Raw genomic sequence first — 27,806 nt, 5'->3', positions numbered from 1 at the left:
TATCACCACTGAATTTCATCTGCCATTTTGTTGTCCAGTCACCCAGTTTTGTGCCTGTGTGTCTTAACATCTCTTAAGTCTGCATACACAAAATTAGTATGAATAAGGAAAGGAGATACAAAATGACTACCTCACCTTGGCTCTAATTCGCTACCTTTCTTCATAGGTTTGGAGGACTCTGCTCATGTCTTTGAAAAGAGTGGTAAAATCTTCAGTGCCACGCTTGGCCTGGTAGATATTGTCAGAGGAACCAATTCCTATTACAAACTGCAGCTACTGGAGGATGACAGAGAGATCAGGTGGGTTTAATTTCTCATGGGAATGCTGGGGGGTTTACAGTACGTTGTTTTTTTTTTTTTTTACAAATGCCAAATATAAATAGAAATGTCTTCATGACTTCTTAAAAAAAATTCTCTGATGTTGTTTTGTTCTGTATGGAAAAGTTCCATTGTAGTTCTGGAAACCCAAACACAGCAACATCGGGTAAGCATATGAGAACATGGAAGTGAAACTGACCAATCTGTTTGTTTTCATTTTTGCTGAACGGAGTGAGATGAAAAAAGTAAACCTACAGGATGAAATGGAAATTAGGAATTGATAAGCACCTGAGCAAGTCTGGTTTGTGCTCAATTCCACTGATAGTGAAAACATCTCAGATTGAGCAGTTGAAGTTTTTTAGATATAGAATTAGGGTTAATTATATGATGTACCACCCAAACTATAATGTCCTGGGACCGGTGTCTCGGCATTCAAGAGCAGCAAGGCAGGATTTGGCACGAGTGTGCCCATTTTAATTTTGGGACATTGTTTATGAAGATGTGCAGGTTGCGTTTTTTCCCTCTAACTCCTGTTTGGTATGAGCTGACTGCAAAGTCTGTGGAGGCTGGCTCAGTTTCAGACTGCTCCACATCTATGGAAGCATGTAGAAACCAGTACCCTGAGGCTTGGCAAGGTGCATTGAAAAGGGCCAGGAAGCATCATGCCCAGTCTCGGCCAAGCATACATCAGAATTGCTACTTCACCTATTAAATTGCCTTGTTTCTCTCCTTTTATGGTCAGACACTTTGGATCCTTTGCCTGTGCAGTCACAAAAGTTGAGGCTGTCTCTTCCTTCTCCCCCTCAACTCCCAAGAGCCTCCAGAATTTCTCTGAATAACTGTCTCCTCTGGCTCCACTATAGGCCAGTTCAGCCTTGATGTAAGCAGACTCCACTATAGGCCAGTTCAGCCTTGATGTAAGCAGGCACAACTCTAACTCTCTCAAATGGAAGTTGAACCCACTTACAGTGTTGCTGCTTATGACAAACACTTAAGGAGTAGCGGTGAAATCTGACATTTGTAGCCATGCCCCTATGTGATATAAAGTTGAGTGTGATATAAAGTTGGGCATTGATAACAAAAAGGCACTGAAATCCTCATTAATTTTACTCTGCAGTATTGGCATCTTTAGCCCACAGTAGAGCCCAGACATGTTAGTTGCTGGCAAGATAGAAGCTAGTCCCTTTCCCAAAGACATGTAATGTAAAACGACAGATGAATAAAGGGTGCGGAGAAAGGGATACAGCACACAAGCAAAGCAATCTGACTAATGTATCAATATTAAAGGTTTTATGGTGTGTAGGTAGGAGGACTGGATGGCACAGGTGACTAGTGATGGACTATAGAGCTGAACTGGCAGACTAGAGAGGAGGTTCACGTTGGTAGTGAGCAAAGGTGTTCTACCATTTGCTGTTGTTGGGTGTCAGTAAAGCAAGGTTAGTTTCAATCCAGGTCCCATAGGTAGGGCCCTACCATATTCACCGCCGTGAAAAACATGTCACAGACCGTGAAATCAGATCTGGCCCATTAAATCTAGTTATTGTAGGGGAGGGGCATGGCTGGGGGAACCCCAGCTGGGATCTCGTACTGTGCACCAGACTGTAGCTGCAAGTCCCGGCAGGGCGGGATTTCTTCCCCTGTATGGCCGCACTCCCAAGAGAGACCAGACCTACCTCCAGGTACCTCCCTCAGCTTCAAGAAGCTCCACAGATGTGCTGCCTTTAGTGCCCAGATCTGAAGGCAGGGCAGAGATCTGAAGGCAGCGTAGAAGTGAGGGTGGCAATCCCACGAACCCCCTACAACAGCTCTACGACCCCCTCCACAGTTACAACACAGCGAAATTTCAGATATAAACATCTGAAACCATGAAATAGACTATTTTAAAAATCCCATAACCCTGAAATTAACCAAAATGGACCGTGAATTTGGTAGGGCCCTACCCATAGATTAAGTGCCAGCATCCCAGCCGCAATGGACACCAGGTGGCAACTTTGTTGGCATCTCCTGAGATTGCAAAGGGTTGCCTGGCTCTCTGCCATAGGCTGGTCTATACACAGAAGCATCCCTATTTTAACTATACCAATATTGCTAAAGCAGTACAATCCTCCTAGTGTGGACACCGTAATACCAGTATAAAGGCTCCTTTGTAATATAACCATGTACCCCTTTGATTATTTCAGTAAAAAATCACCCCCCAACTGAAATAGTGAAATTAATACAAAAAAACTGCATTATACCAGGCCTTGGAGAAGATCCTGCCAGGTCAGAGTTGAAGCATGATGATAGGACAGTAAAGGAAAGCTTTCACTGCTACTCTCACTTTTGCCTCCAGAGCTGTTAATCTAGTGGCCTTCAGTATTACATTCACACATCAAATTCAATATTGGTGCCTATATAGTGTGCACACCTTTCTGTGGCAGCCACTTTTTGGTAGCTCTAGGCATTGATGTATAAAAACTTGCCCCATTATGTGTGTGTAGTCATTCCAAAACTAGAGAGCCTTCCATTGAATGATAACGCAGCTGGATGATTCTGATACTGTGCTTATGTCCACGCAGTCTTTATTGCGGGATCAGATTCATTTAGAACTGAGATCCAGAGATCTTACTGTCCCCTTTTCCTGTTTTGTTTGCTTCTAGGTATTGGGTTTTCAGATCTTGGGGTCGTGTTGGCACTGTGATTGGGAGTAACAAACTGGAGCAGATGCCATCTAAAGATGATGCCATTGAGCACTTCTTGAATTTGTATGAAGAGAAAACGGGCAACTCCTGGCATTCCAAGAACTTCACTAAATATCCCAAAAAATTCTACCCCCTGGAAATAGACTATGGACAGGTAACTCCCTAATATTCCTGTGCTGAAGATAATTCTTTCTTACACAAAGGAAAATGCTTATCCTGCACTATCTTATTTGCTTTCTGAATGCATTTGTTCAACAAAAGGATACGGTGCAGGATTCTGGATATTTTGCATTAGGCAGAGTGCTGAAGTGCTCTGTGCAGTGCAAGTGTAAGATGATACTGTGCCTACCCCAAGTGGCTTACCATGTAGATCAGGTGCAAACAACAGTGTATTTAAATAGATAACTAGTCATGTTAGAAAAGTGTTAAAAACTAAAGTTAGCTCAGATGCCTTTGAGTTGACAGTATGTGCCCACTTTTGGGACCTCTCAACTGGGGAAGTTAAAAGGACATCAGTTTGAAAAGTTGTCATTTAAAATAAGTCAAAAGTAGTTTCATGTACTACCTGGGTCCCCGAGTCCCACGCCAGTTGTACATCACAATCTCATTTTCCTATTGGTAAGAAAGTACTTCTCCCCTACTGCTATGTGAGTGACCCATCCAAACGGAGGAAACACTAAAACTGGCTCTTCCCCAGAGTTCTGTCAAATGCATATACTGAACAGACCAAAGAAGAGACATCTGCCATTGCAGAAGAGAACTGTTTAAATAGTAAAACAAGAATTCTCTCTCTCTTCTGACCCCTGAGAACGTCTGTGAGTTTACTTAAAGGGATATCCTCAATTTGAATCATACTTTTGAGCGTTTTTTAAACCTACAGTTGTTGAACATAGCCCCTAAGATAACAGTATCTAGAAAATATTTTGTAATTTTTATCACACATTCATATGGCCAAATTGTTGAATGTCAACTGAAATGTTAGAATATAAAAATATGTAGCTTTAGCAAAGTAGTCTGCATTAGTTCAGAACGTTACACTGATGAGCTGTTAATAAAATTACAACCTCAATGCACACTGAACTCTGTTTTGAAGTACAAGGTGGATGCTTTATTGATCAGGCTACAACATCTTTATCTACATCCAGGAGAACACACAAATAGTATTGTGGTCAACAGAAGACTACTGGATTGTTCCATGAGTAGAAAAATTTACAATAGAAATGTATTGAAAATGTGATTAGTACAGGCTATGAAGTTCAAACAAAACAGTCTCCTAGTTCAGACCAAGATCTACATATATGCTAAGTATTGTTGAAAAAGAAAATCTATTTAATATTGCTTTGGGTGAAGCAGCAAAATACAAGTGTGAAGATGAAAAATATGTTCTTCTAAATTTAACTTGCATTTACATGGAGCACCTCTTGAAATCACATGTGTCAAGTTAACATTATTCAGTTTTTTTTAATACAGACTTAATGACCCATTGCTTTGTGTTCTTAGAGCAATACTCCACATTTCCCACCAAATTCAGGCATGTGTACAATAGTGTGCCCTCTCTAACTTGGCTTTGAGTTGCTACCATGACAATCAATACATTTCCCTTATCCCTTGGCATGTTTGTGTTTACTCTTTCTAGGATGAAGAAGCTGTGAGGAAACTGACAGTGAGTGCTGGGACCAAGTCAAAGCTTCCTAAGCCAGTCCAGGACCTTATTAAGATGATCTTTGATGTGGAGAGCATGAAGAAAGCCATGGTGGAATTTGAGGTATTTGCACTTTTATTTAATGTTGCTTGTTTCTAGTCACTCCTTCCCACTAGACACGATAGTTATGCTGGCAGTAGCAGACCGTTCGCACTGTGGATCTGATCCAGCACTGTCAATGGGAATCATTTGAAGGACATTGAATCAGGCTCTATGATAAGGGGGTGCAGCGGGGGGGATGTCTAACTAGCCTTTATCACTAGTTTAAAAAAAAAACCATACATGACACTTCAATCATAACTATACAAATGTCATCTTGGTGCATCTCTTTCATTAGTGATGTCTATATTGAATGTTCTCAGCTTGTAAATCTAAAGGAGATTTTTCTGTCTGTTCGTCCTGTAAGCTCAGCTTGGGATAAGGAAAATCGTTCTGTATTCCTCTGTTATGCACATCATCACCATTAGTAGAAGTTTTGGAATCTTAACTCAGATGGCCACTGATACATGAGGCAAGAAACACCCTTCTGGGTCTGCAGCCCTGACACATGTACAACTATTATTAGTAAATTTAAATAACAGAGACCCTGGAGGTGCACAGAAAGCTGATTACCTGCATTAAGGTGATGTTTTGATAAAGCCTATTTTCTACTCTCAGCCATGTTAAGTGCTGGATTCTTGTGTAATGTTTTTAAGGCTTGCTCTACACTACGGAGTTAGGTTGACATAAGGCAGCTTATATCAACCTCGCTATATCAGTGTCTACACTACAGGCTTGCTCGCGCCGATGTAAGTTACCCTAATACACCGACATCATAACCCCACCTCCACAAGAGGGGTAGGCCTTATGTCAGTGTAGTTAGGGCGACACAGTGTCTGTGTACACTGCGTTCCTTACATTGGCTGTGAAATTGACGAGAAAGCTGGCTCCTGGCTCCCTAGCCGAGCTGCTGCAATCCTGGCTCCCCACTTCCTGCTGGGAGCCCTGCTGCCCCTGGGGTCCCGACTCTCCCCTCTCCCCGGAACATGGCAGCTGACTGGACTCTGGGTGTGGATTTCCCCACCAAAGGCGAGAGGCCCCAGGTGGCTGCTCTCTGGCCGGTGGGAGGCAAGAAGCCTCAAGCGGCTAGCCCCCTGCTCCTGACAGGGAGCTGCGCAGACCTGAAAGCCTTGGCCCTCAGCCACCGCCCACCCTCCTCCCACCCCCCCAAGATGCGCGTCACTAACAGAAGAAGGATAGTAATTACTGTGGTGGCCGTAAGTCGACCTAACATAGGTCAATTTAAGATTGTAGAGTAGGCATGTGGTCAGTGGCTCACCATCCTTTCAGTTGAGGAAAAAAACGCTGTGATTCACCCTTCTTCCTGTGTCTTTAGAATAACATAGCTATGAATCCAAACAGGTGGGGCTGAGAATGGTCTGGTAGTGCCTGCCTAAGGCCCTACTTATCTTTCAATATTGCGGAAATTGCGGATTCCTCAATATTAGGCTTCCGCTGCAGTTTGAGAGCGGGAGCCCCGTTCTGCGCAAGATTGACAGTGGAGGCCCTGGGCAGCCCACAGCGGAAAATCACGGAAAAATAATAATGGGCTTTATTACCACAAATAATAAGGTCCATTATTACTTTTCCGCAATTTTCCATGCCTTGTCCACAACTCAGCCACTATTTTTTGATAATCATTGCACAGTTGAAGTAGGGCCATATGTCTGCCTCGCTCCATGCATATAAATATGTGTACTAACTTTCATTTGCAGTCTCCAAATCTATTTTTAATGCTGTGGATGAACTGCTGCATGTCAGGGCATCTGTAATGTTAAACAACTTTTCTCTCTTGCTTTCTTTGGTCAGCCTAGAAAGGTACTATAATTTACCTAGCGTAAAATTACATATTGAAAGAGGTGTTGCATGCTCTCTGTGACGTGCAGTTTAGTTTGCACACCACCTTTTCTACACCACCTTTTCTACTACAGCTATACTTCAGTTTGTCATGTGCAGTGAAACGCTGTATACCTGAAGTCCTTTTAGTGTGCAAGCACATTCTGAAGCATCTATGAGAGGAGATTTTCCTGTATATTCTGTGGCTTTTGAAAGCAGATTTTGGATTAAAGCTTCTAAAATAAGTTCTAATGATTCTCCATTTCCAGTAGCATCTAGATTATCTGGAGAAAATTAGCTCCATTGGAACCATGGTAATTTGTGCCATCTGAGGATCTGAATGGCCCCTAGAGCTTGAATGGAGACTTGCTCTTCCTATTAGATTCTGGCTTCATTATTATCCCATGCTTGGGAGCAGCAGCTCTTTCCAATGAGGGAAGAATATTTGTCTCTGCTAGGGAGCCAAAAAACTGTGTGCAGTCTCCCCAAGGGGTTATTAGGTCCTTTCATCCGCCTGATTTCATGTGCTTTTATCTACTGCACCGTATCCAGGCGCTCCCAATGTGTGTAGATAGCTTTGGCAGCCTCAGGCTTTTTGCCGTTAAACTTGCTGTGATATAAAGTATCATTTTCATGAGGGGAGTGACCTGAAGACTTTCTTCAGCTTTCTGATTCTTTAAAGACTTCCCCTCACTTAACCCTGTACCAGTCCTGTTACAATTGCCTTGTAGTAAACACCTGCTAAGTGGACTAGCACCTGAACTACCCTAGTACTGTCCATTCTCATTCCTGGCTGGAGACCCTGACATTGAGCACTGAGGCGAAGTACTACATTACCCCTTCGCAAAGCATTGGTGTATGCTGCTGATGCTTCATGTATCTGCAGCTTCTGTGTTCTTTTGTTGTCGTGTTCCACCTGGTGCATGTGACTGTACTGGAGGTGATTCTGACAATATACCTGATACATTTGGCAGCAGCACGTGATCCTTCATGATCTCTGTGCTGTTTTGTCCAAAGTTAAACAGATCAGATCCATGTTGCTTTGCAGCTTAAAATCATAGTTTTACATCTCGTTTGCTACTCTACTTCCTATATAGCAGTTGGAGATTACCACTCCACCCTGGTAATGCTAATTTTAAGTGACTTGAAGAATGGGTTTCCAGCACTTCAGTCCAGACCTGGTCTCTTGGGAGGCGATCTTGCTGTTAGGGAACGTGTGTTGGTCTAGGCAGTGGCTAGCCTAAATTGTCATCACTGAGAATGTTTTGTCTGATTATGACTATCTTTGTCTTATTTCTCCTGAAAGTGCATGTGTCTCTCTACATGAATGTCCCCAAGATATCGTGCACTCTGTCATATCTGAGGCTGTGACCTCTATCTCTCAGTCCAGCTTGGTTTTTCTTTATAGCTGGATTTCATCAGTTATAGATGCAGCAGGAGGGGGAAGCAAATCTCTGTACCATGATACAAGGTGCAAATTATCATGCAAATTACTTCAGCACTTGGGTGGCAAGGCTCACTGGTTCAGAAGAGAATCTCATGTTCCTTTGCAGAAGTGGTGTGCATGTGTAGCTGAGAATTTTAACTTCAATTTAATGAATAAAATAGAATTTATCCAACAGTAAATGATTTGTGGAGTTTCCTAGAGGGTTCTGCCATTGAATCCTGTTTGGAATCAGCTGCTCTACAGTTTTTCTCTCTGGGATGAGAGTTTTGGACTTGTTGCCTGTCAGTGCTCTAACTACACAAATAGTACTGACCTGACAAGCTGAGGGGTGCTCTGTGAGGACTGCTAATGTCCATAGAGCATATCCATAACCTCTTGTAAAACATTCAGTTGAAATGGAGCTTTGTTAAATGCTGCTGCATACTTCATTACAAAGCTGGTGCATGAAAAGGTCTAGTTTTAAACTAACTCCCAAGCTCCAGCTGTTCAAAACTGTGCTACCAGACCAGAGAGAGATCTGGGAAGGTCTTGAGAGGTGAACCACTAGAAGAATTAAGATCTGGGGGGTTTAATTAGTTTGCCCAAAATGTGGGGAGGATGAGATAAGTGGGGGTGCCAGGCAACATCTGTTTCTAAAACAAATTAGTAAATAAATTGTGGAAAACAGAAGCATAACTTGTACTATGAGATTACACTTTTAGTTAACATGTGCCTTGATGGGGCACTCTGTATGCAGAATACAGAATACAATTTCCTCATGCTTGTCTCTGCAGTTTACAGGTGCCAAGTGCTAGTGCTGAAAATGGAGTACGCTTGGACTGTTACTGCAGTCAAAATATTGGGCACATTATGTGATCTCCTGAAGGATATTTTATTCTGTTCAAACTGCCCTTTATATTGGTTTCTCCAGCAGCAGACCTAATTGTAAAAGGTCATGAATGCTTATGGCATTAGGTAAATATTAAACCTTATACTGAAAGACTTATTTTGTTCAGCCCAAGTACTGCACGGGATCGTAAGTTACAGACATAATTTTATCTCATTGGGAGATAACTTGTCCATATTTTGGCTGCACTGCTCTATTCATTCTTCAGCCCGTGCAGATAAATGCCAGCTCTGAACTGTTTTAATTTTTATATAATATATTCTATCTGGAGACTCAGATCTTTCTGGTGGCAGATGAGAGGAACTATGGAGGTTTCATTGTAATGGAGTCCTGTTTTAATTGCTTCAACAAATCTCCTTGTTAGATTGACCTCCAGAAGATGCCACTGGGAAAGCTGAGCAAGAGGCAGATCCAGAGTGCATACTCCATCCTTAATGAGGTTCAGCAGGTAAGAACATAAGAATGGTGGTACTGGGTCAGACCAAAGGTCCATCCAGCCAAGGATCCTGACTACCGACAGTGGCTAATGCCAGGTGCCCCAGAGGGAGTGAACCTAACAGGTAATGATCAAGTGACCTCTCCTGCCATCCATCACCACCCTCTGACAAACAGAGGCTAGGGACACCATTCCTTACCCATCCTGGCTAATAGCCATTAATGGACATAACCTCCATGAATTTATCCAGTTCTTTTTTAAACCCTGTTATAGTCCTAGCCTCCACAACCTCCTCAGGCAAGGAGTTCCACAGGTTGACTGCGCTGTGTGAAGAAGAACTTCCTTTTATTTGTTTTAAGCCTGCTGTCCGTTAATTTCATTTGGCAGCCCCTAGTTCTTATATTATGGGAACAAGTAAATAACTTTTCCTTATTCACTTTCTCCACATCACTCATGATTTTATATACCTCTGTCATATCCCTCCATAGTCTCTTTTCCAAGCTGAAAAGTCCTAACCTCTTTAATCTCTTCTTATATGGGACCCATTCCAAACCCCTAATCATTTTAATTGCCCTTCTCTGAACCTTTTCTAATGCCAGTATATCTTTTTTGAGATGAGGAGACCACATCTGTATGCAGTATTCAGATTGTGGGCGTACCCTGGATTTATATAAGGGCAATAAGATGATATTCTTCGTCTTATTCTCTATCCCCTTTTTAATGATTCGTAACATCCTGTTTGCTTTTTTGACCACCGCTTCACACTGTGTGGACGTCTTCAGAGAACTATCCACAATGACTCCCAAGATCTTTTTCCTGATTAGTTGTAGCTAAATTAGCTCCCATCATATTGTATGTATAGTTGGGGTTATTTTTTCCAATGTGCATTACTTTACATGTATCCACATAAAATTTCATTTGCCATTTTGTTGCCAAGTCACTTAGTTTTGTGAGATCTTTTCAAGTTCTTCACTGTCTGCTTTGGTCTTAACTATCTTGAGCAGCTTAATATTGTCTGTCTGTAAACTTTGGCACCTCACTTTTTACCCCTTTCTCCAGATCAGGTGAGCAAGAAACAGACTTTACAACCAGCAAGGGAGTTCAGAAATCATTCTGGGCTCAGAACACAGCTGGATTCTTTGCTGCATTTGTACTTTTATGGAGGTTACACTTGTTTTGATCAACTGAAAGTTAATGGAGGAAGGGTACATACTTTAGGTTGCAGTAAAGGGGCTGCTTCATTCTTTTTGAATTAACACGTTGCTGAGGACACTATTACTATTATCACACCATCTGTAACTGAAGCTGTCTACACTTAAAATGCTATGGTGACAGCTGTAGTGCTTCAGTGTAGACACTCACTACTGCAATGGGAGGGGTTCTTCCATCACTGTAGGTAATCTAGTTCACCAAGAGGCAGTAGCTAGGTCAACAGAAGAATTTTTTTGTCTGTCTTTTGCTGCCGATTAGGATTAGGTTGGCATAGCTACATCTCAGGTGTGCATTTTTCACACATTTTAAACACAGCTCTGATAATGTAAGATTCCAGTGCAGACCAGCCCTAAGAGGACATATAATAACTTCAGAGTTGTAGTGTAAAAAAGACCTAAGTTCTTCTTCAGGAAGATCAGCATTTTAAGCATGTAAAGTTAAGTGTGGTCTACACTTAAAACTTAGGTCACCATAGTTACAGCGCTTGGGTATAAAAAATCCACTCTCCTGAGCATCATATCTATGCTGACCTAACCCCTGGTGTAGATGCAGCTAGGTTGACAGAAGAATGCCTCTGTTGACCTAATTGCAGTGTCTCAGCGAAGTGGAGTTCCTACAGCAATAAAAAAAAACCCTTCCATCACCGTAGTCTGTGTCTACACTACAGGGTTACAGGAGGCATAGCTGTAATGCCGTAGCTATGCTGCTGTAGCACCCTTGGTATAGATATTGCCTAAGACAGGACCAAATCCACTACTGCTGGTGTAAATGGGGGATTAATCCACTGAAGTCTGTGGAGTTGCGCTGGCAGTGAGTTGACCTCACACTCCTGTGGAGTGGCAGTTATTTCTGTTCACTGCATTCCAAGATGAGGTTCTAAGCTGGAAGGGGAGTGTGTTTGCTTAATGATATATTTAAACATGCTGTACTGCTCATCTGTTCTGGGTGCTATAAAGCACTGTTGCTCATGATTTGGAGCATTCCAAGGATCGCTAGTCAATATTGTCCAGAGAGCTCATAAAAGTCCTCTGTATGGTACCCAAAAGAGGCATGCAGAGGGGCACTTCCAGACTTAATGTAAATGCACGTCAGCTGCATGCTGCAACAAAATGATTCACTCCACTGTTCTCTAGTTCACGCTGTGAGCATGTCTGCACTTACAGTTTTATTGTCGTTCTTTTTGGTGTACCAGAACCTCAGGTTTTTTTCGAACAAGCTTATTCCTTTATCAGTTGTTCCTTTACTGAAAAATGATTGTATTTCTGTAAGTATTTTGATTTGGAACATGGAAAGTGATTTAACAGGACTGTCCCTTTATTCATGTAATTGGGTTTCAGCATTAAAATCACTTTGGTTGTGTTTTCTGTGTCCTTGTATTAGTAACGTTTCTTTTTACTAGTCTTTCAAAACAAATACCTTGAGTGCATCTGTTGTTGCATAGAACCTTCCCAGAATTCATTTCTCCTCTTCTCATTTAGGCAGTTTCTGATGGTGGCAGTGGTTCTCAGATACTGGATCTCTCCAATCGCTTCTATACCCTGATACCTCATGACTTTGGGATGAAGAAACCACCTCTCTTAAATAACCTAGAACATATCCAGGTATTAATGAAACTTATTATATTTATTGTGGAAAGCAGCTCTGGCACCTGATATTCAAGTGTAGAAGGTTTGCATTTTGTTAAGTGTTAATGAGGAAACACCTTCTAGGAATTTAACTAGGTCAACTTAAGTGACCATTGCTTCATTGTTTGGGACAGAACTGTTCGCAATCCTATTTGACACTGCAAGACTATGACTATTATAGTGTACCTTTGTGTTTAAGTGTGTAGGCTTCTTTCTATGCTGTTTAAGTTGGCTTAGCTGTTATTCAGAAATGTCTGAAGAATTGTCCCTTGTGCTTTGCATAGCAAAGGCTGAACTAGCTCTTAACCATCACTTCACAGGCTTTGTGGCTTATATACAGCTACAGAGATTCTGGGCCAAATTCCTCCTCAGTATAAATTGATATAACTTAAGGTTTTCAGGCTTGAAAATGCTAGCCTGACTCCCGCACATAGTCAGGTGCATATCTTTGCCGAAGGATCTACTGATGTAAAGTTTTAAAGTAGCAAAACTGAATGGAAAGGGGAAAAATGAGGGGATTTGTTTTTAGCTTTGTGAAAGCAGAGAAGAAGGTCTTAATGTAGGTTCTACACATCCTCATGGATACTGAGCTGCTTTTAACATCACACCCTGGGATCCACTTCTCAGAGAAATTGCTTATCTCCCCATGACCCTCTGCAGAAGATGAAGACTGACAGTTTGCTTGAGGTCTCTGTTCTGGAGCTTAAACTCTCCATAGCTGGTAGCAGAACAGGGGAGGGTTTCTGAAATCTGCACCCTTCTCTGGAGCCTGGGATGGTTTGCTTAAAGAGAAATGTCAGATCTGTTTGCCCAGGTGCGATACTGATTTTATAGTAGGGATAGGTGGGTTTTTGTTAACAAGAATGTTCTATAGATAGCTTTATTGATGCGAGCCACCCAAGTGTTGTGGCCGTGGTGCACAGACATTTATAAATATCTCGGCATTAACATGCTCATAGCAACTGCAGGACAAGGTCTCAAGGCTTTAAAGACTTTCCTATGGGAAGAAAAATAACCTCTTCAAATTATGCAGGCCAAAGTGCAGATGTTAGACAACCTGCTTGATATTGAAGTCGCTTACAGTCTTCTCAGAGGTGGAAATGAAGATGGCGATAAAGACCCAATTGACATCAACTATGAAAAGCTCAAAACTAACATTAAGGTAAATGAAATAGAATAGTAGACTGTGATCAGTGACTGTGAATATGAACTTGGCATCCATTCATATGGAGTATAACAGATGAATAAGGCACTGCTGGTAAACTAAAAATACAGTTTTTATGTACATGAACAAATCATGCCCATGTTGAGCTCCTAGTATACTATTATATATGCCTGTATTCACTCTACCATATGTACAAAAATAGTCTCTTAATTCTAATGCCCTGTTTGTGCTCCTGAAGGGTGGAATGGGGGAAAGCCCATATATCCCAGTCTCTTCAAGCCTCCAGTAACAGTTTATGTCACCCTTTAACTCACACAGAGATGATTCTTTGATTTTGGCCAAAAAACGACTCTTGATGCCCGAGGCATGTCTGTCCTAGTGAAAAATAAGAGATTTAGTAGGGGGCACTACCAAATGCAGGATAAATTTTTCAGTCCCCAAAATGACCTAACAGGATCACATTAATCTGCATTTTTTAAAAGAAACCATTTGTGTTCTGCTCTTTCCTCCCAGGTTATTGATAAAGATTCAGAAGAAGCCAAGATCATAAAGCAGTATGTAAAGAATACACATGCCTCTACCCACAATGCATATGATCTAAAAGTTGTGGATGTAAGTTTTGAAGTGTGGAGTTAAGTGTGTAAAATTGCTGTATACACCTTTGCTTTCTTCAGTGTCTCTTTTGTATGTTGAATAACTACTGAGCTTCTGTTATAGAAAGTACTTGTTAGGTGACTGAATACAATAACATATCAAGGCAAGGAGCTGGGGAGGAATTGGCAAATCTAAGTTTTTAGACGTCTTGCTGTCAAGATGTTTTTATTTTCATTTGTCTCTTAATAAATCCAGGGGGGGGGAAATCACCTTTGGCCTAAGAGAAACCTGGAAAATTTCAACCCCAAAGGAGAATTATTCAGAAAGCTGTGAGCAAGTAAAAATTAGAGGGGGGGTGGGGAACAGAGGTGGTGCTAGCCCACCCAGAGCCCTACGAAGGAATATTTTGGTGCCGCTTTCCCCCCAACACATATTAAAAAAGCAAATGGGGGCCCCCTTGAGTCTGCTTATGCCTAGTGCCAGCACTTAGGGGAAATAACTTGTAACGAAATGTCCTGGTGTAACCTTTGCTATAGATAACTGGCAGCTGGAGTTAGATTATGACAGTATGAAGTTTGCTTCTCTTAGTATGTTAACTTTCCTAGCACAGATTAACCCCTTTTCAAGATCAGACCATCTTGCCATGCACTAGTTAACGATGAGATTTTTGTTTTCCTTTCTCCCTCTTTAAAATGATAAAGATCTTCAAGATTGAACGTGAAGGAGAAAATCAGCGTTACAAACCGTTCAGACAGCTTCATAATCGCCAGCTGCTCTGGCATGGCTCCCGCGCTACCAACTTTGCTGGCATCTTCTCACAAGGTCTCCGAATAGCTCCACCTGAAGCTCCTGTGGTATGTAAAATGCTACTTGTTAAACAAGTGCATAAAAATAATTGTTGTGCCACTCATCATGTTCCTCTTGAGACCTTTTTTTCCCTCCATCCATGTGGTCTCCTGTGGCCGCTATCGCTAAGAGCCTAAAGAAGAGAATGTCTAGATAAGGAGGGGCCAGATGACCTTTGTGAACATGTAATGCTATTCAAGCTGTCCAGAAAGAATGATTGCTGAGCAACATGTCTGTAAGTTTGCCAATGAGTTACACCTCAGACAGTGCTTGGGAGTTGTTTTGTAGCATTACTCTTCTAGTTAATACAGAGAGAATTCCAGGCGGATGGTTTCAACATCAACTTGGTCTTTTGAAGCTGGGATTTTATTTTGATAACCTTTTTCCTTTCCCATCCCCAGACTGGTTACATGTTCGGTAAAGGTATCTATTTTGCGGACATGGTGTCCAAGAGTGCCAACTACTGTCACACATCTCAGACTGACCCAATAGGCTTAATCTTACTGGGAGAGGTTGCCCTTGGAAACATGTAAGTAACTTGTATGTTATTAACTGGCTCAGAGTTGTAGAAGGTAGCACCTAAGCCACAAACCTCTTCATCCAAGTGACATGAGAAGCTGTTGCAGTTTGCTTGGAAATCATTAAAAGCTTTCTTAAATCAGGACAGTTTTGGAAACTCCTGAAATAAGTGAATAATTTGAGTAAAATCTGTGCTGCAGTTAGAGAATATTGCCTTAAAAAGAAACAGCATGAATAGTAATAACTATAATAAGGAAGGAGAAACCACAGCCATCTTCTAAAGGCGTAGTATGTAAAATAACTTCATAGTAATGTAACTAAATGTCTTCATTTTTTCACTAAGAAAGTTTTTTCTTAAACTCCTCCAGAAATGTTCTTCTTTCTACTTTCTAGGCATGAGCTAAAGAATGCTTCCCACATAACTAAGTTGCCCAAGGGAAAACACAGTGTCAAAGGTAAAGCTTAGTTGAGAAATTATCGGGGTGACGATAACTGTAACAATCTTTGCTGCTTCATCCCATGACAGCTTTTGCTTCGTGAAAAGAATAGTCTAGTCTTGTGCTATGGCTGTATCTTTCAAAAGGATTGGATAAGGTTACCTTCAATAATGTATTTATGTATTTTCATGTGGGGAGAGGGAGGGACTCTTGTTTCATGCTTCATAGTGTATTGGCTGGCTGTTTTAAGGTTCAGGCAGGAATTTTCACCCAAGTGTAGCACTGGACAATAAAGTAGGTGTTTTGGGGGGCTTTGTACTTGCCTCTGAAGTATCTGGTATTGGGCATTGCTGGAGATAGGATATTACTTGATAAACCAATAGTGTAAAAGATTTTGAATAACGCTTTCAAAATGCCTTTAATATTCAGGGAATAAATAGCTGTTTTTGTCTGTTGCTGATAAAAGCTGGAATTGGAACGATTGCTGTTCTTACAATGCTACTTAAAAAAAAATTTTTTTTTAAAGTTCCTGTTTTCTGGGGGATTTGTAGAAGGAATTAATAAATTTTGAGAATTATCCTCCCAGAGTTGGGGGAATAGTAACATTTGACAAATGCCCCTGATTAAACAAAGGACATCACGTTGATCTGAAAGGCATCTTTGATCTTTAAGATATAAACTCTAGTAAAGATCTGACTTAAGTATCCATTTAGGTATACAGTACATTAGGCCCCAAATTAACTGTATGTCAAGGAGGGGCTTATACAGGAGAATAGGAATTAGTTCATTATTTTAATTTCATTTAAATTTTACAGTTTAAATGTACTCTGTATTGGGAATGGTGTGAGAGAACTGGAAGGTGCATATAGTCTGTACACTGTCAGTGTCATTTTTAAGATCTCTTGGGATATAAATCTGTAGCTTACAGCAGTGGTTCTCAACCAGGGCTCTGGGGCCCCCTGGAGGGCTGTGAGCAGGTTTCAGGGGGACCACCAAGTATGGCCAGCATTAGACTCACTAGGGCCCTGGGCAGAAAGCCAAAGTCCTGCCACACAGGACTGCAGCCCGAGGCACTGAAGCCCATCACCCAGTGCTGAAGCCAAAGCCTGAGCAGTTTAGCTTCATAGTGCCCCGGGATGTGGGGCCTCAGGCAGTTGCCCTGCTTGCTACCCCCTAATGCTGGCCCTAGCTATTATGTGCGGAAAAACAATTATTGTGGCACAGCTGGGCCATGGAGTTTTTATAGCTGGGGAGGAGGTTTGCTCAGAAAGAAAAAGATTGAGAATCCCTGGCTTATAGTACAAGTGAGGCTGTGCTGAAGCTGAAGTGCTTGATTTCCAGTGGACGTAAATGGGAACTGGATAAGATCCCTCTGACTTCAGTGCAAGCAGAAATGGGCTCTCAATGTGCATGGGTAATCTGGCATTATACACAGTTTCATTTGAAGAAATAAGAAAATTTAAACTTCATGCCAGAGAGACTGGACGTACCATAGGATTCCCCAAATGTCTTTTATGACCAGCCATTGTGAGTAGGGGGATGGTGTTTGTAATGGTCTGTAAAGTATCATACACATCTATTGCACTGTATAAATGACTGTAACACTGTCATTAGTGAGAATTTTTCTGATACTATGCAAACAAGATTTTGCCTGCATTCCAGACTTATAATTAACACTGTCTTTCTCTTTCATAGGTTTGGGCAAAACTGCACCTGATCCTTCAGCCACTATCACTCTGGATGGTGTAGATATTCCTTTAGGGAATGGAATTCCATCTGGAGTTAGCGATACCTGTCTTCTATATAATGAGTATCCTTTACTATCATTCCATTTTAACTGGAAAGCATTTCTCTATATTATAACATGCAGAATTATTAATAAGCACCATTACAGTAGAGGAAGTTTGCATACAGAAGCCTTTTCTTTTAGATATTTTATGGAGTGGTTAGTAAGATACAATTTGCAGAGTCCCTCTAACAATTTTAGAATAATGTTTAAAGAAACTGTCATTATCAACCCTGCATAAAAAGAAATAGTACACATGGTGAATAGTTATGTTACCTACAGTACTTTGCAATTCTGTAGCACTTTCAAAGTTCTTTGTAAACAATTTAAACTTCACAGCACTTGGGGGGGGGGGGGGCGGAATTAGGCTTTTACTATTTCTAGATGGATGGATAAATAGAGACCTAGAATTCATTTGTCCGCACTCATGGTATGGCAGTGATGGAACCAGGGATAGCACCTGTGTGTCTTGATTCCCAAATTGATGATCTAACCACTAGATACACTTCCTCCCATCCTACTAAGCAAATAACTTTTTAAATTAACAATCTCTAGATGTGTCAGGAACTCAGCTGACTGCTCTTGGGTGAATTGTTGCACTATAAAGCTGTCTATCTTAAGAGCTGGCAGCAGGGAGCATATGGCAGCTTTGGCTTTTAATATCATTTCTATCTTAGTTCAGTTGACAACATGAAATGGAGTCAACTAATGTGCTACTCATTCGGCTTGTCACTACTAGTTTTAATCTACATCAGACTTAGTGAGAATCTGTTTAATCTAGTTTAGGGCAGGTCTACAGTACAGCCTAAGTCAATATAACTTACGTTGCTCAGGGGTGTGAAAAAGTGCACCCCCCTTCCCCCAGCAACACCAGTTTTGTACTGTCCATACCAGCGGGAGATGCTCTCCTGCCATCGTAGCTTCCACTTCTCAACAAGGGTGAAGTAATTCTGCCAACAGGAGAGCACTCTCCCATTGGTGTAGCACATCTTCACCAGACGTGTTGCGCTGTGGTGTAGACTTGCCCTTAGGAGTCATCCTCCTAGAAGTAGGTTTGTAGCATTAAGTTGAAAAAATGAACAGACAAGGTGAACTGCCTTATTTTTCTAATGAAACTTAGTAGCATAATAACTATGATGCAGGCAGTCTCGGTCCATTTCAGTAATGCCAACAATTGCACTGTTTTTCATGTTCAGTGCCCCTGTGAGACTAGCAAGTATTCTCTATTTTTATAGATGGGGAACTGAGACAGGTTAAATGGCTTCACACTGGAAAATAGTAAGAGAGAGATGATTAGTATTCAGGAATTCCTGATCCTTAGTCTCATGTTCAGACAACACCTTTTTCTTTGTCCCTGATATTTGGACTGAGCGTGTGACTTGGCACCATGAGGTCCTGGCAGACAAGAATGGCATTGCATAAACATAATCTTCAGCAAACGTGGTCCCTGGTCCAAGTCAGTCCATTTGTCTCTTGAAATTCCCATCACACTTTCTTTAGTGCTGCTCCTGTCTGGTAACTCTGCCTATTCCTGATTTTGGATCAGAGCTCTGAAGTAAGCAGTTTACACGATAGTCTCTGATTCAAAGAGGGGAATAAGGTTGTGTGGGGGTCAGGAAATCAGATGTGTCTAATTTTGGTGTTCAGTTGTGCTTTTCTGAGTTCATGATTCAGTTTAGGCTGAAGCAGATTTTCCTATAGTATGTGCAGAGTCTAGCACTTTTCCTTTTGTTTATATTGTCAGAATTTTATAGAACATAGACTTCTATTTAACACACTGCAAACTAAAAAGGAAACAAAATGTGTGTGTGTGTGTGAGAGGGAGAAATGTTCTAATACTAAAGCAGAAGTACAGGCGTGTACCTTGAATTTGACATCATGAGCTTGCTTTTACATTCAGATCTGCATAGGACAAGATTCAAACACCGTTGAAGTCCAAGTTATGTTTATATTTTTGTTTTATAGTAGCTGTTCCTTAACTCCCTGTTTCCTTCTCAGATATATTGTCTATGATGTTGCTCAGGTAAATTTGAAGTACCTGCTGAAACTGAAGTTCAACTATAAGACATCACTCTGGTGAACCCTATTTAGAAGCCCTGTTAACGAGTTATAATGTAGTTACATTCTAGTGCTGACTTCTGACATGCTTACACATTGACTTCCCTTATCAAGGTATCAAAGAGCTAAGATGCAGATGAGGTTACTAAATCCAGGTTTAGTAAATCACTTTAGTAAGAGGTTTTTATATAAATATGTGACAGCACATGGAACTGAATTCTGATGAGAATGAATACCTGGTTTTGTTTTAAGCCACTTCTAATTTTTGGGCTATCAAGCGTGTCTTTGAATTGATGATAGACCCCCTCCCCCCCCAAAAAAAGGAAGGGGATTTTAGCCAAATGGAGTTGGAGAGGAAAAGGAATTTATGAATGTTTACAAATAGATGCGCTATTTAAAAATAAGTTGCCCACTTGTTTAAAATATCCTCTTCCAGTTTTGATTTTGAATAAATGTTGAACATGCATTTATTTTGAGGTAAAAATAAAAGCTAATTTCATACTAACAACTTTTATTTTTATGTTACAAAATGATTGAATTGCTTTGTTAAATTGTTTCAATGTATTCTTTTGTAATGCTTTTAAACACGCCATGTCTCTCTAAATATAAACACTGAACATTAAAACCTGTGGACACATCTCATAATCATGTTGGAATGAAAACTTGGACTGCCCATTGAGATTTTTTCCCCCATGAACAGTCGGTGGTGGTAGTAGTAGTAAGCAGTTTCTGGTTAAACCAAGGCTTAATGTGGCAACTGTCCATGGAAAGCACCAACACATGTTGCTATGTTTTTTTTCAGTGTTAGCCTCAACAAACCTCCTTAAATACCATTTTTTCATGTGATGTAGGGGGTGTGAAGCTCTTTCCTGTAGACTGGTGTTCTTCTGATCCACAGAACAATGTGTTGCATGGGTACAGCAGGCTTCGCTTGCCCTGACCTAGGCTGAAATGCAAGTTCAGTTTCCATGCACAATTTTGTCCTTGACCATTCTTGATAGACTGTCAACGGAAGGTGCCATTAGTTCTAAATATAGTAGTTTTTTGTGATGTGGGTATTTCTCTTGAATCCAGAGAGAGACTAACTCACTTCCCACAGACCACAAAACAACCTGGGATGATTTTTGACCATGATGACTTCGTATTTAAATGTTCCTTACCTAATGTCCTGAGCTATCCATTTCTACATTGTTTTGATAGATGTAGTGTAAAACATGGAGTAAATAACTAATAACCCTGCTTCTGTGACTCATTCACAAACTACACATGTTGAGGGCTAAAATACATACATTTTAAATGGGCTGAATCTCAACAGAGGAAAGTCCAAATTCAGGGCATCGTTCTAATACGTATGTCATAATGCCTGCAACCACAGTAATGAGAAAATGCTTGATTTTTAGAGTATGAACCAGATTTTTACATAATTAAGTTGTGAGATTGCAATCACTGTTCTAAGAACAGTGGCAGTTGCTAATGCAACAAGCAAGGCAAACTATCAATTGCTGCCTCTGCATTACTGGGTTTCAGTGCACAATGGTTCTGAGTAGAATTTAAAATTGGATTGTCCACTGGGATTTTCAACTGCTTGCTGCTGGGAGATATTTTTTTCTGAAGTGCCCCATTGGGTTTGTTGCATTCCAGTCATTAGATACTTGTACTTTCTAAAACGTGGTGTGTCCCACTGCCTTTGAAAGAGGAGTTTCAAGGCTGAAAGCTGCCTACGTGACTACTTCTGCTGCAGCTGGGAGTGAATGAATAAGGGGCATGAAGAGCCAATAGAGGGAACATTGAGAGCTGCTGTTGCTCTGTGGGAAAGAAACACCGAAGGAGCAGGTAAGTGATGTGACATAAAAACCACTGGTACTGGAGAAGCAGAGTAGCTGGTACTATAAGATTTTTTTTTTTGAGAGAGAGAGAGAAGGTAAGGAGAGTGGCCCCTGATTGGTTGTTCCTTTCAGAAAAGGTGGTGGGGGGGGGGGAACAGACCAGGTACATCAGGAACTGGGAAGCTAAGAACTTCCTCTGGGTGTAGCAGCAGCCTCTTCCCCCTCCCCGGGTAAGAGGAGAATTGCAAAGAGTTAAGGGAATAGGGGGGAAACTGATTCATTGGGGGTGGGGAGAAGGGAGATTGACACAAAGGAGTGTCCTTTAGTGTAAGTCTTTGTTGGTGATTTCATTGGACTGCAACCTGCTATTACAGACTGGAATTTGAGTTTAAAATTAATTCTCCAGAGCATTTTCTGTTTAATTGAAGACTTACAGTGTATTCCAACTATCATAAGCTTGAACACAGTGTATTTTACCTTGCAACTTCCTATAGGTCAAATCAAATGAACCGAACCCCTGAACATTCTGCTCTGAATAATTGGCTTTGTGGAGTTTCATGTTGCCTGTCTTGACTCCATGCTAAAGTTGCTCAGTTCACAAGTTTAAAAAAAAAAAATTCCTAAACCTTAGTCTTGCATACCCAACATGGAATCAGAAAATTGTCATGATTTTTGGGCTGATATCACCATCAGTGATAAAAGCTCTGTGCCTGATTCTCTAAGTTCCTTTTACTCCCAGTTCAGTGTGAAGGGCCTTAATGTGGGTATACATGTAGTTATATTTCCAGCGTGGCATGAGTGCCTTAGTGTAAGTGATAAGCAGCCCCTCTTTGATGGTGTGAACCAGAGTGAGTCACTTTCCTGAACTGTATGGACTCTGCAGGACTAACATGAGAGGAAAAACATAGACCTGTTTTGTCACTAAAATACCAGATAAGATTTGGAATACACCTCTACCCCGATATAATGCAACCTGATATAACATGAATTCAGATATAACACGGTAAAGCAGCACTACGGGGGGGGCGGGTCTGCGCACTCCGGCAGATCAAAGCAAGTTCGATATAACGTGGTTTCACCTATAACGTAGTAAGAATTTTTGGCTCCTGAGGACAGCGTTATATCGGGGTAGAGGTGTATGTGGAGGGAACAGACTTGTTGAGTAAGTATAGGGCAGCATTTGACTATAATACTCTCAAAGAAGGAATTGTAACGTTAAATAAGGTGGTTTTTTGGAGGGTTAAGGAGTTTAGATCAAAATAGGAATGATTCCAATTTAAACGTGCTGGGAAGAAATTATGTTAGTGTTACCAAATGAAGAATTTTCTGAATTAGGAGAATTACAGCAGAAGCCATTTAAGAATAAATCTGGTATTTATTTGTATTATGGTATTGCTAGGGGGCCCAGCTGAGATTGGTCATTGTACAGTGCCTCACTGAAACACATGGTAAGAGATAAGAGTGTCTCTGCCTTTAAGAGTTTATAATCTAAAGGGACAAGGCAGAAAGGGAAATATTATGTCCCTTTTAAAATGGAAACTAGACTACAGAGGGTAAGTGACTTGCCCACATTCCCATGGGAAGTCTCCGGCTGAGATTGGAACAGAACCCAGCTCTCTTAAGTGCCAGGCTAATACCTTAACCACACATCCATCCTTCCCCTTTAAACCACTTTAGTACTAAAGCCTGTGGACAGAGTTTCTTTAAAAAAAAAAAAAAGAAATCAGTGTTCACATAAATGAAAGGAAAAATACTGGTGAGACTAGGCGACCTCCAACTCTGGCTTGTTATATTTCTTTTCTACATGTTGCATCCCTTCTGCTATGTCTTTGACTCTAAAGAATGATGTTTCCACTGGGTTCTCAAACTTCATTGCACCGTGACCTCCCTCCTGAACAAAAAAATTACTATATGATCCCAGGAGGGGGGTGACTGAAGCCTGAGCCTACCCAAGCCCCACTGCCCTTCGCAACCCAATTAAAAGGGGGTCATGACTCACTTGGGAGTCCCGACCCACACTTTGAGAACCCCTGGACTACATACATCTGGCCAGCAGCTAGCTTGGGTTTCTATCTTTGAACAAGTATTGGGCTACCTCCCAAAAAATATTTCCATTTCATTCATACACTGGAATCTAGAAGACTGGTCACATAGTGTGGCTAAAATAACATTGCTATGGCAGTTTTCCTGCAGGCTGCTCTAATCTAAAAGTATGGAAAACCCATTTCACCCAAAGCCTGACCCTGCAATGTGCCAATATCACTGAAATCTATGTAACACAGAGAGTACTCTGTTTTTTGCAGGATTGGCCCCTGAAACAAATGTTTTTTGCATTAGAAGTTTGGGGCACAAAATTCAATATTTCCACTGTTTGGGAGTAAGAAAAGAGGAAGTTAGGTCTGCTCAACTGTCTTCCCCACTCGTAAAATAACAAGATTAAAATATAAATAAAATTAAGCTCTTAACTATAAAGACATGATTTGCTGTTTTTTTCCTGAAGTTTTTTGTTTTGTTTTTTTGTCTACCTTCATGCACTGTAGTAAAAAATTTACTGTCAGGCTATTTTTTTCTTGGCTTTATAAAGCATCTGTTACCATAGTTTCTAGGTGGCATAAGCATAACACCAACTAAGAGCTAGATTTCATACCCTGTGCTTGTTTTAGTTGCTATTCTGAGTTTCAGAACTATGGTTAGATAGAACAATGCCAAGCCACTTTGTATCTCAATTGTGGAGGAAAAAGAGACCCTATGAAAACAAGAAGCTAAAGTACAGAGACAGTGGTTCATCCTGATAATTTAGGAAGGGGGAATTCTACAGCTTGGGGCCCTCTACCAAGAATTCAGTGCTTACAAACAACTAGCTGCGATGTTCATGTTAACTGCAGGTACTTGAGGGAGAGGCAATCAGAGGCTATGTCTTCACTACCCGCGGCAGGTAGCAATCGATTTCTCGGAGATCGATATATTGTGTCTCATTTAGACTCGATATACTGATCCCCGAACGCGCTCCTGTTGACTCTGGAACTCCACCAGAGCGAGCGGTGGTAGCAGAGTCTATGGGGAGCCGCGAACGTCAATCCCGCGCCATGAGGACGGTAGGTAATTAGATCTAAGATACTTCGACTTCAGCTACGATATTCAGGTAGCTGAAGTTGCGTATCTTAGATCGATTTCCCCCCCTAGTGTAGACCAGCCCAGAGATACTTGTCCCTAGTTCATTCAGAGCTTTAAAGATCAGGGTTCAAAACCTTGAAGTACATCTGGAATTGGATCAGGTGCCACTAAAAAGTGTGGAGCACTGGTCTTATCTGTCCCATTTTGAGGCAAGATGCTGAATGATGAACTGGCTTCAGTTACTGTGTGGCCATTACATTAATTTCCACTGAGAATGTGGTGCAGTAGTCCTAGAGGTGGCAAGCCTCTCCAGGAAAAGAGCATGGTCTGCTGGCTAGTCACAAGTGAACCAAGGTATTTCTAGCCTCTGTTGAATGGCCCAGAACAGTGGTGAATACAGCAGGATAAAGAGCTTGCACTAGAATATCCATCAAGAGTGCTGTTACTGACCATAGAGCATTCAGTTCCTGACACGAAGCGTGTTCTTCCTGCTATCATCACCTTCTTCTCAAGGGTAAGTGTTGAGCTAATTTTCTTCATCCCCTGGGAAAAAGCATCATTTGCGCTATATACAAAAGAGATACAGAACACTTTGGTAATAGTGAAATACAGTGATTTACATTATCTCAGTGTCTTGCATAGTTGAAACATAGGGGTGATGAGTGGGCTCTGGGGGACTTCAGGATGATGCTCAGGTCATTAAGTTCAATAACCTGTTATGACCCTTTAGAGCCTCTTAAAGGAATGAGCAAAGCCAATTTAGAGAATCTCCATCTGTATAAGGTAGGTGGTCAGCAACATTTAATGATAGACTGGTAGGCTGCTAGTACTGTGGACATCTGTTTTTCACTATAATGTGTGTGTCAGTACAAATGGAGCCATTGCCATGCATGCAGCTTGAGTCTGAGATCTTCACTGAGGTTCTCCCCTTTCTTCTCCGTGATCACACATGGTACCATTTGAATGTAAGCTATTGGCATGTTTGTAATGCTATAAAAGGACATGAACAATCAAATAAAATGAATAGCTCAGGTGTGGGGCCTAAGAACTGCGATCATCAATGCCAGCAGAAACTGCACCTGACCTGATTGATAGTATTTTTCTGTATATGTAGCATTTTGTAGAAAATACTATGTATACAAGAAATGAAAATTTGTAAATTGCTTGAATGCACTGGTATAGTAGCTTTCTTGAAAGGCCAAAAGGTAAAAACTTGTTAATGCTGGAATCCAAATTATAAAGTAGTTATTCTTTACTCTTGTGACATGCTGTGTAACAAGGATGTGTTTTACAAAATCTGTAACAGCAGCAACTGCAGCTGAAGGAAGGGAACATTAAAGAAATGTCCAGCTGATTTGTAGCCTGTGATCTAATAACGTAAAGATGACCTGCAAAGGGGGATGTGGAAGCTCTGGAAGTGTCTTTTAAAAAGGGGTTTTAATCGTACTTCCTTTTTTTAATATTATAAATTAAGGTCCTAACAACAGTTGCAGACCATTTGGCTGTGTCTATGGTAGACTTTTTCCCCTAAAATTTCCCTCCAGTCTAGCTCCAGTGGGGGTTGGCAACTGCTGGTGTCTTTGCCATGTTTTCTAATGCTGTGGGTCTAGATGACACACTGATATTAATACCGGTGGCTGCTAATACCTCTCCTTCACTAGAGCTCTCACCATTACAGCTGCGATGGAGGGAAATTGTAGACAAAATCTGTTGTAGAGGTCTGTGAAGATTAGAAAACTAGTCAAATATCTTAGGAGCCAAGAGATTGTTTTACAATTAAGAAGAAAGAATTTTTAATAGTTTTAAAATTTTTGGATTTTGCCTACTTAGCATTTGAAGAAAGTCTTTGTTAAAGATTCAATGTGACAGACTTAATAGAGGCCATCCCAGCAAGTCCTCCATCAAAACCAGAGTTGGCATGCTGATATTTCTAAGATGGCAAAACAAGTGGGGGGAAGGGGACCCTTCTTTATAAAAGGAGCAAAAACAAATTACAGGTTACCTTTTAAAATGTCAGTTGGAATGTGCAAGTCCGTGCCTTCATTTTAAAAGAAGAGAGATGACACTTTTTTAGTTGCCTTGTAATTGTCTCCTAAGGGAGCTAGATGTTCATAAACAAACCTCATTTCCCCTACCTGCAATAGCAGGGAATATCATGCACAGGTGACCAAGCTGTGTTTGCCTTTACACTTGGATTAAGTGAAGTAGAAGAGAATACAGAGCCCTTTTAACATGTACAGGAGATGAAGTGCTAACACCAATGTCCCTGTGAAACAAAGTACTAGTGGCTTTTTTTCCACTCCTGGGAAGACAAATTCCTACTTCCATGAAAAATTTTGCCACACGTCAAGCTAAATTTTTATATTGAAAACTGCCAAGTGAATGACTTCTTTGCTTAAGGCATGTCTACCAGTTGCAACTTAGAATTATGTTTCAACTGAAGTTTTTTCAAGATATTTCATTGTCATTAATCAAACATCTTATCTGTGTGAAGCAGTCAGACACGCTGCCACAATTTTAGCTGCCACCCTTTTAGTACAAAATCCAAGCCCCCAGAGCATCATTCAAAGAAAATTAACAGTACCAAAAAAAGAAAAGAAGAAATTGAAGAAACATAGCTAAGAGCATAACTTAGCCCACACAACCTAGGAAATCTTGCATTTAAAGTATACCCTTTATAGAATCCATTGTGCTTAAATATTACATGTTTTACCAAACACGGAACAATCTCATATTCCACACTTACTATAATAAGGAGGGAAAATGGTGAGGTATGGACAGTTTCAGCTTTAATTCTGAATTTCTTTGGTTCTAGGATAACATAGGGTATGTCTACACAGCTAGAAGCAGACCGCTTGGCTTCAGAGTCTGTGCCTGAACGTTTACACAGCTATTATTAACACTGTTGCGTGAGCCTGAGTCTGTAGACCCAGAGTCTGTGATTCACCACCACGGGCTGTCTCTCACTGCACAGACTAACCCATAGTCTAAAATCAAAGACTATTGGTATCCTAAACAAGCAAACATCCATGCAGTGTTTGTCCTATAACGTCTAGGCCTGCAGAGCTTTGTGAACCTAAGTTCAACATCTAATAGTGAAAATATTCTTACAACAAATCAAAAGAAACTGAACAGTATTTCGAATCAAAATATTGCTTCTGTTTGACCACTGCTTTCTATATTCTGCTGAAGGTGAATTGTTTGATGGAAAGTATTGTCTCTACAGTAATAACCAGTGTAACTATAATAATCAAATGTTTTCTATTGATGATATATTTGA

General features: G+C 40.9%; 1 protein-coding gene across 1 annotated transcript in view; it reads left to right on the top strand.

Moving 5' to 3' along the window:
- The window catches only part of PARP1 (poly(ADP-ribose) polymerase 1), a 57,068-nt gene extending 36,820 nt beyond the window's left edge, over positions 1–20,248 (top strand). The window contains exons 12-23 of the mRNA XM_050948451.1: positions 167–299; positions 2,957–3,152; positions 4,635–4,763; positions 9,273–9,356; positions 12,035–12,157; positions 13,215–13,343; positions 13,860–13,958; positions 14,642–14,794; positions 15,188–15,315; positions 15,699–15,760; positions 17,438–17,552; positions 19,527–20,248. Of these exons, the coding sequence (XP_050804408.1) occupies positions 167–299; positions 2,957–3,152; positions 4,635–4,763; positions 9,273–9,356; positions 12,035–12,157; positions 13,215–13,343; positions 13,860–13,958; positions 14,642–14,794; positions 15,188–15,315; positions 15,699–15,760; positions 17,438–17,552; positions 19,527–19,608 (1,433 nt within the window). The 3' untranslated portion in view covers positions 19,609–20,248. The remainder of the gene's footprint in view (positions 1–166; positions 300–2,956; positions 3,153–4,634; positions 4,764–9,272; positions 9,357–12,034; positions 12,158–13,214; positions 13,344–13,859; positions 13,959–14,641; positions 14,795–15,187; positions 15,316–15,698; positions 15,761–17,437; positions 17,553–19,526) is intronic.
- Positions 20,249–27,806: the final 7,558 nt, after the last annotated feature.

Source organism: Gopherus flavomarginatus, chromosome 4 (genome assembly GCF_025201925.1).
Source record: "Gopherus flavomarginatus isolate rGopFla2 chromosome 4, rGopFla2.mat.asm, whole genome shotgun sequence".
Lineage (NCBI taxonomy): Eukaryota > Metazoa > Chordata > Testudines > Testudinidae > Gopherus > Gopherus flavomarginatus.
The sequence above is the reverse complement of the archived record's forward strand: the minus strand, read 5'-3'. Positions and strand labels throughout refer to the sequence as shown.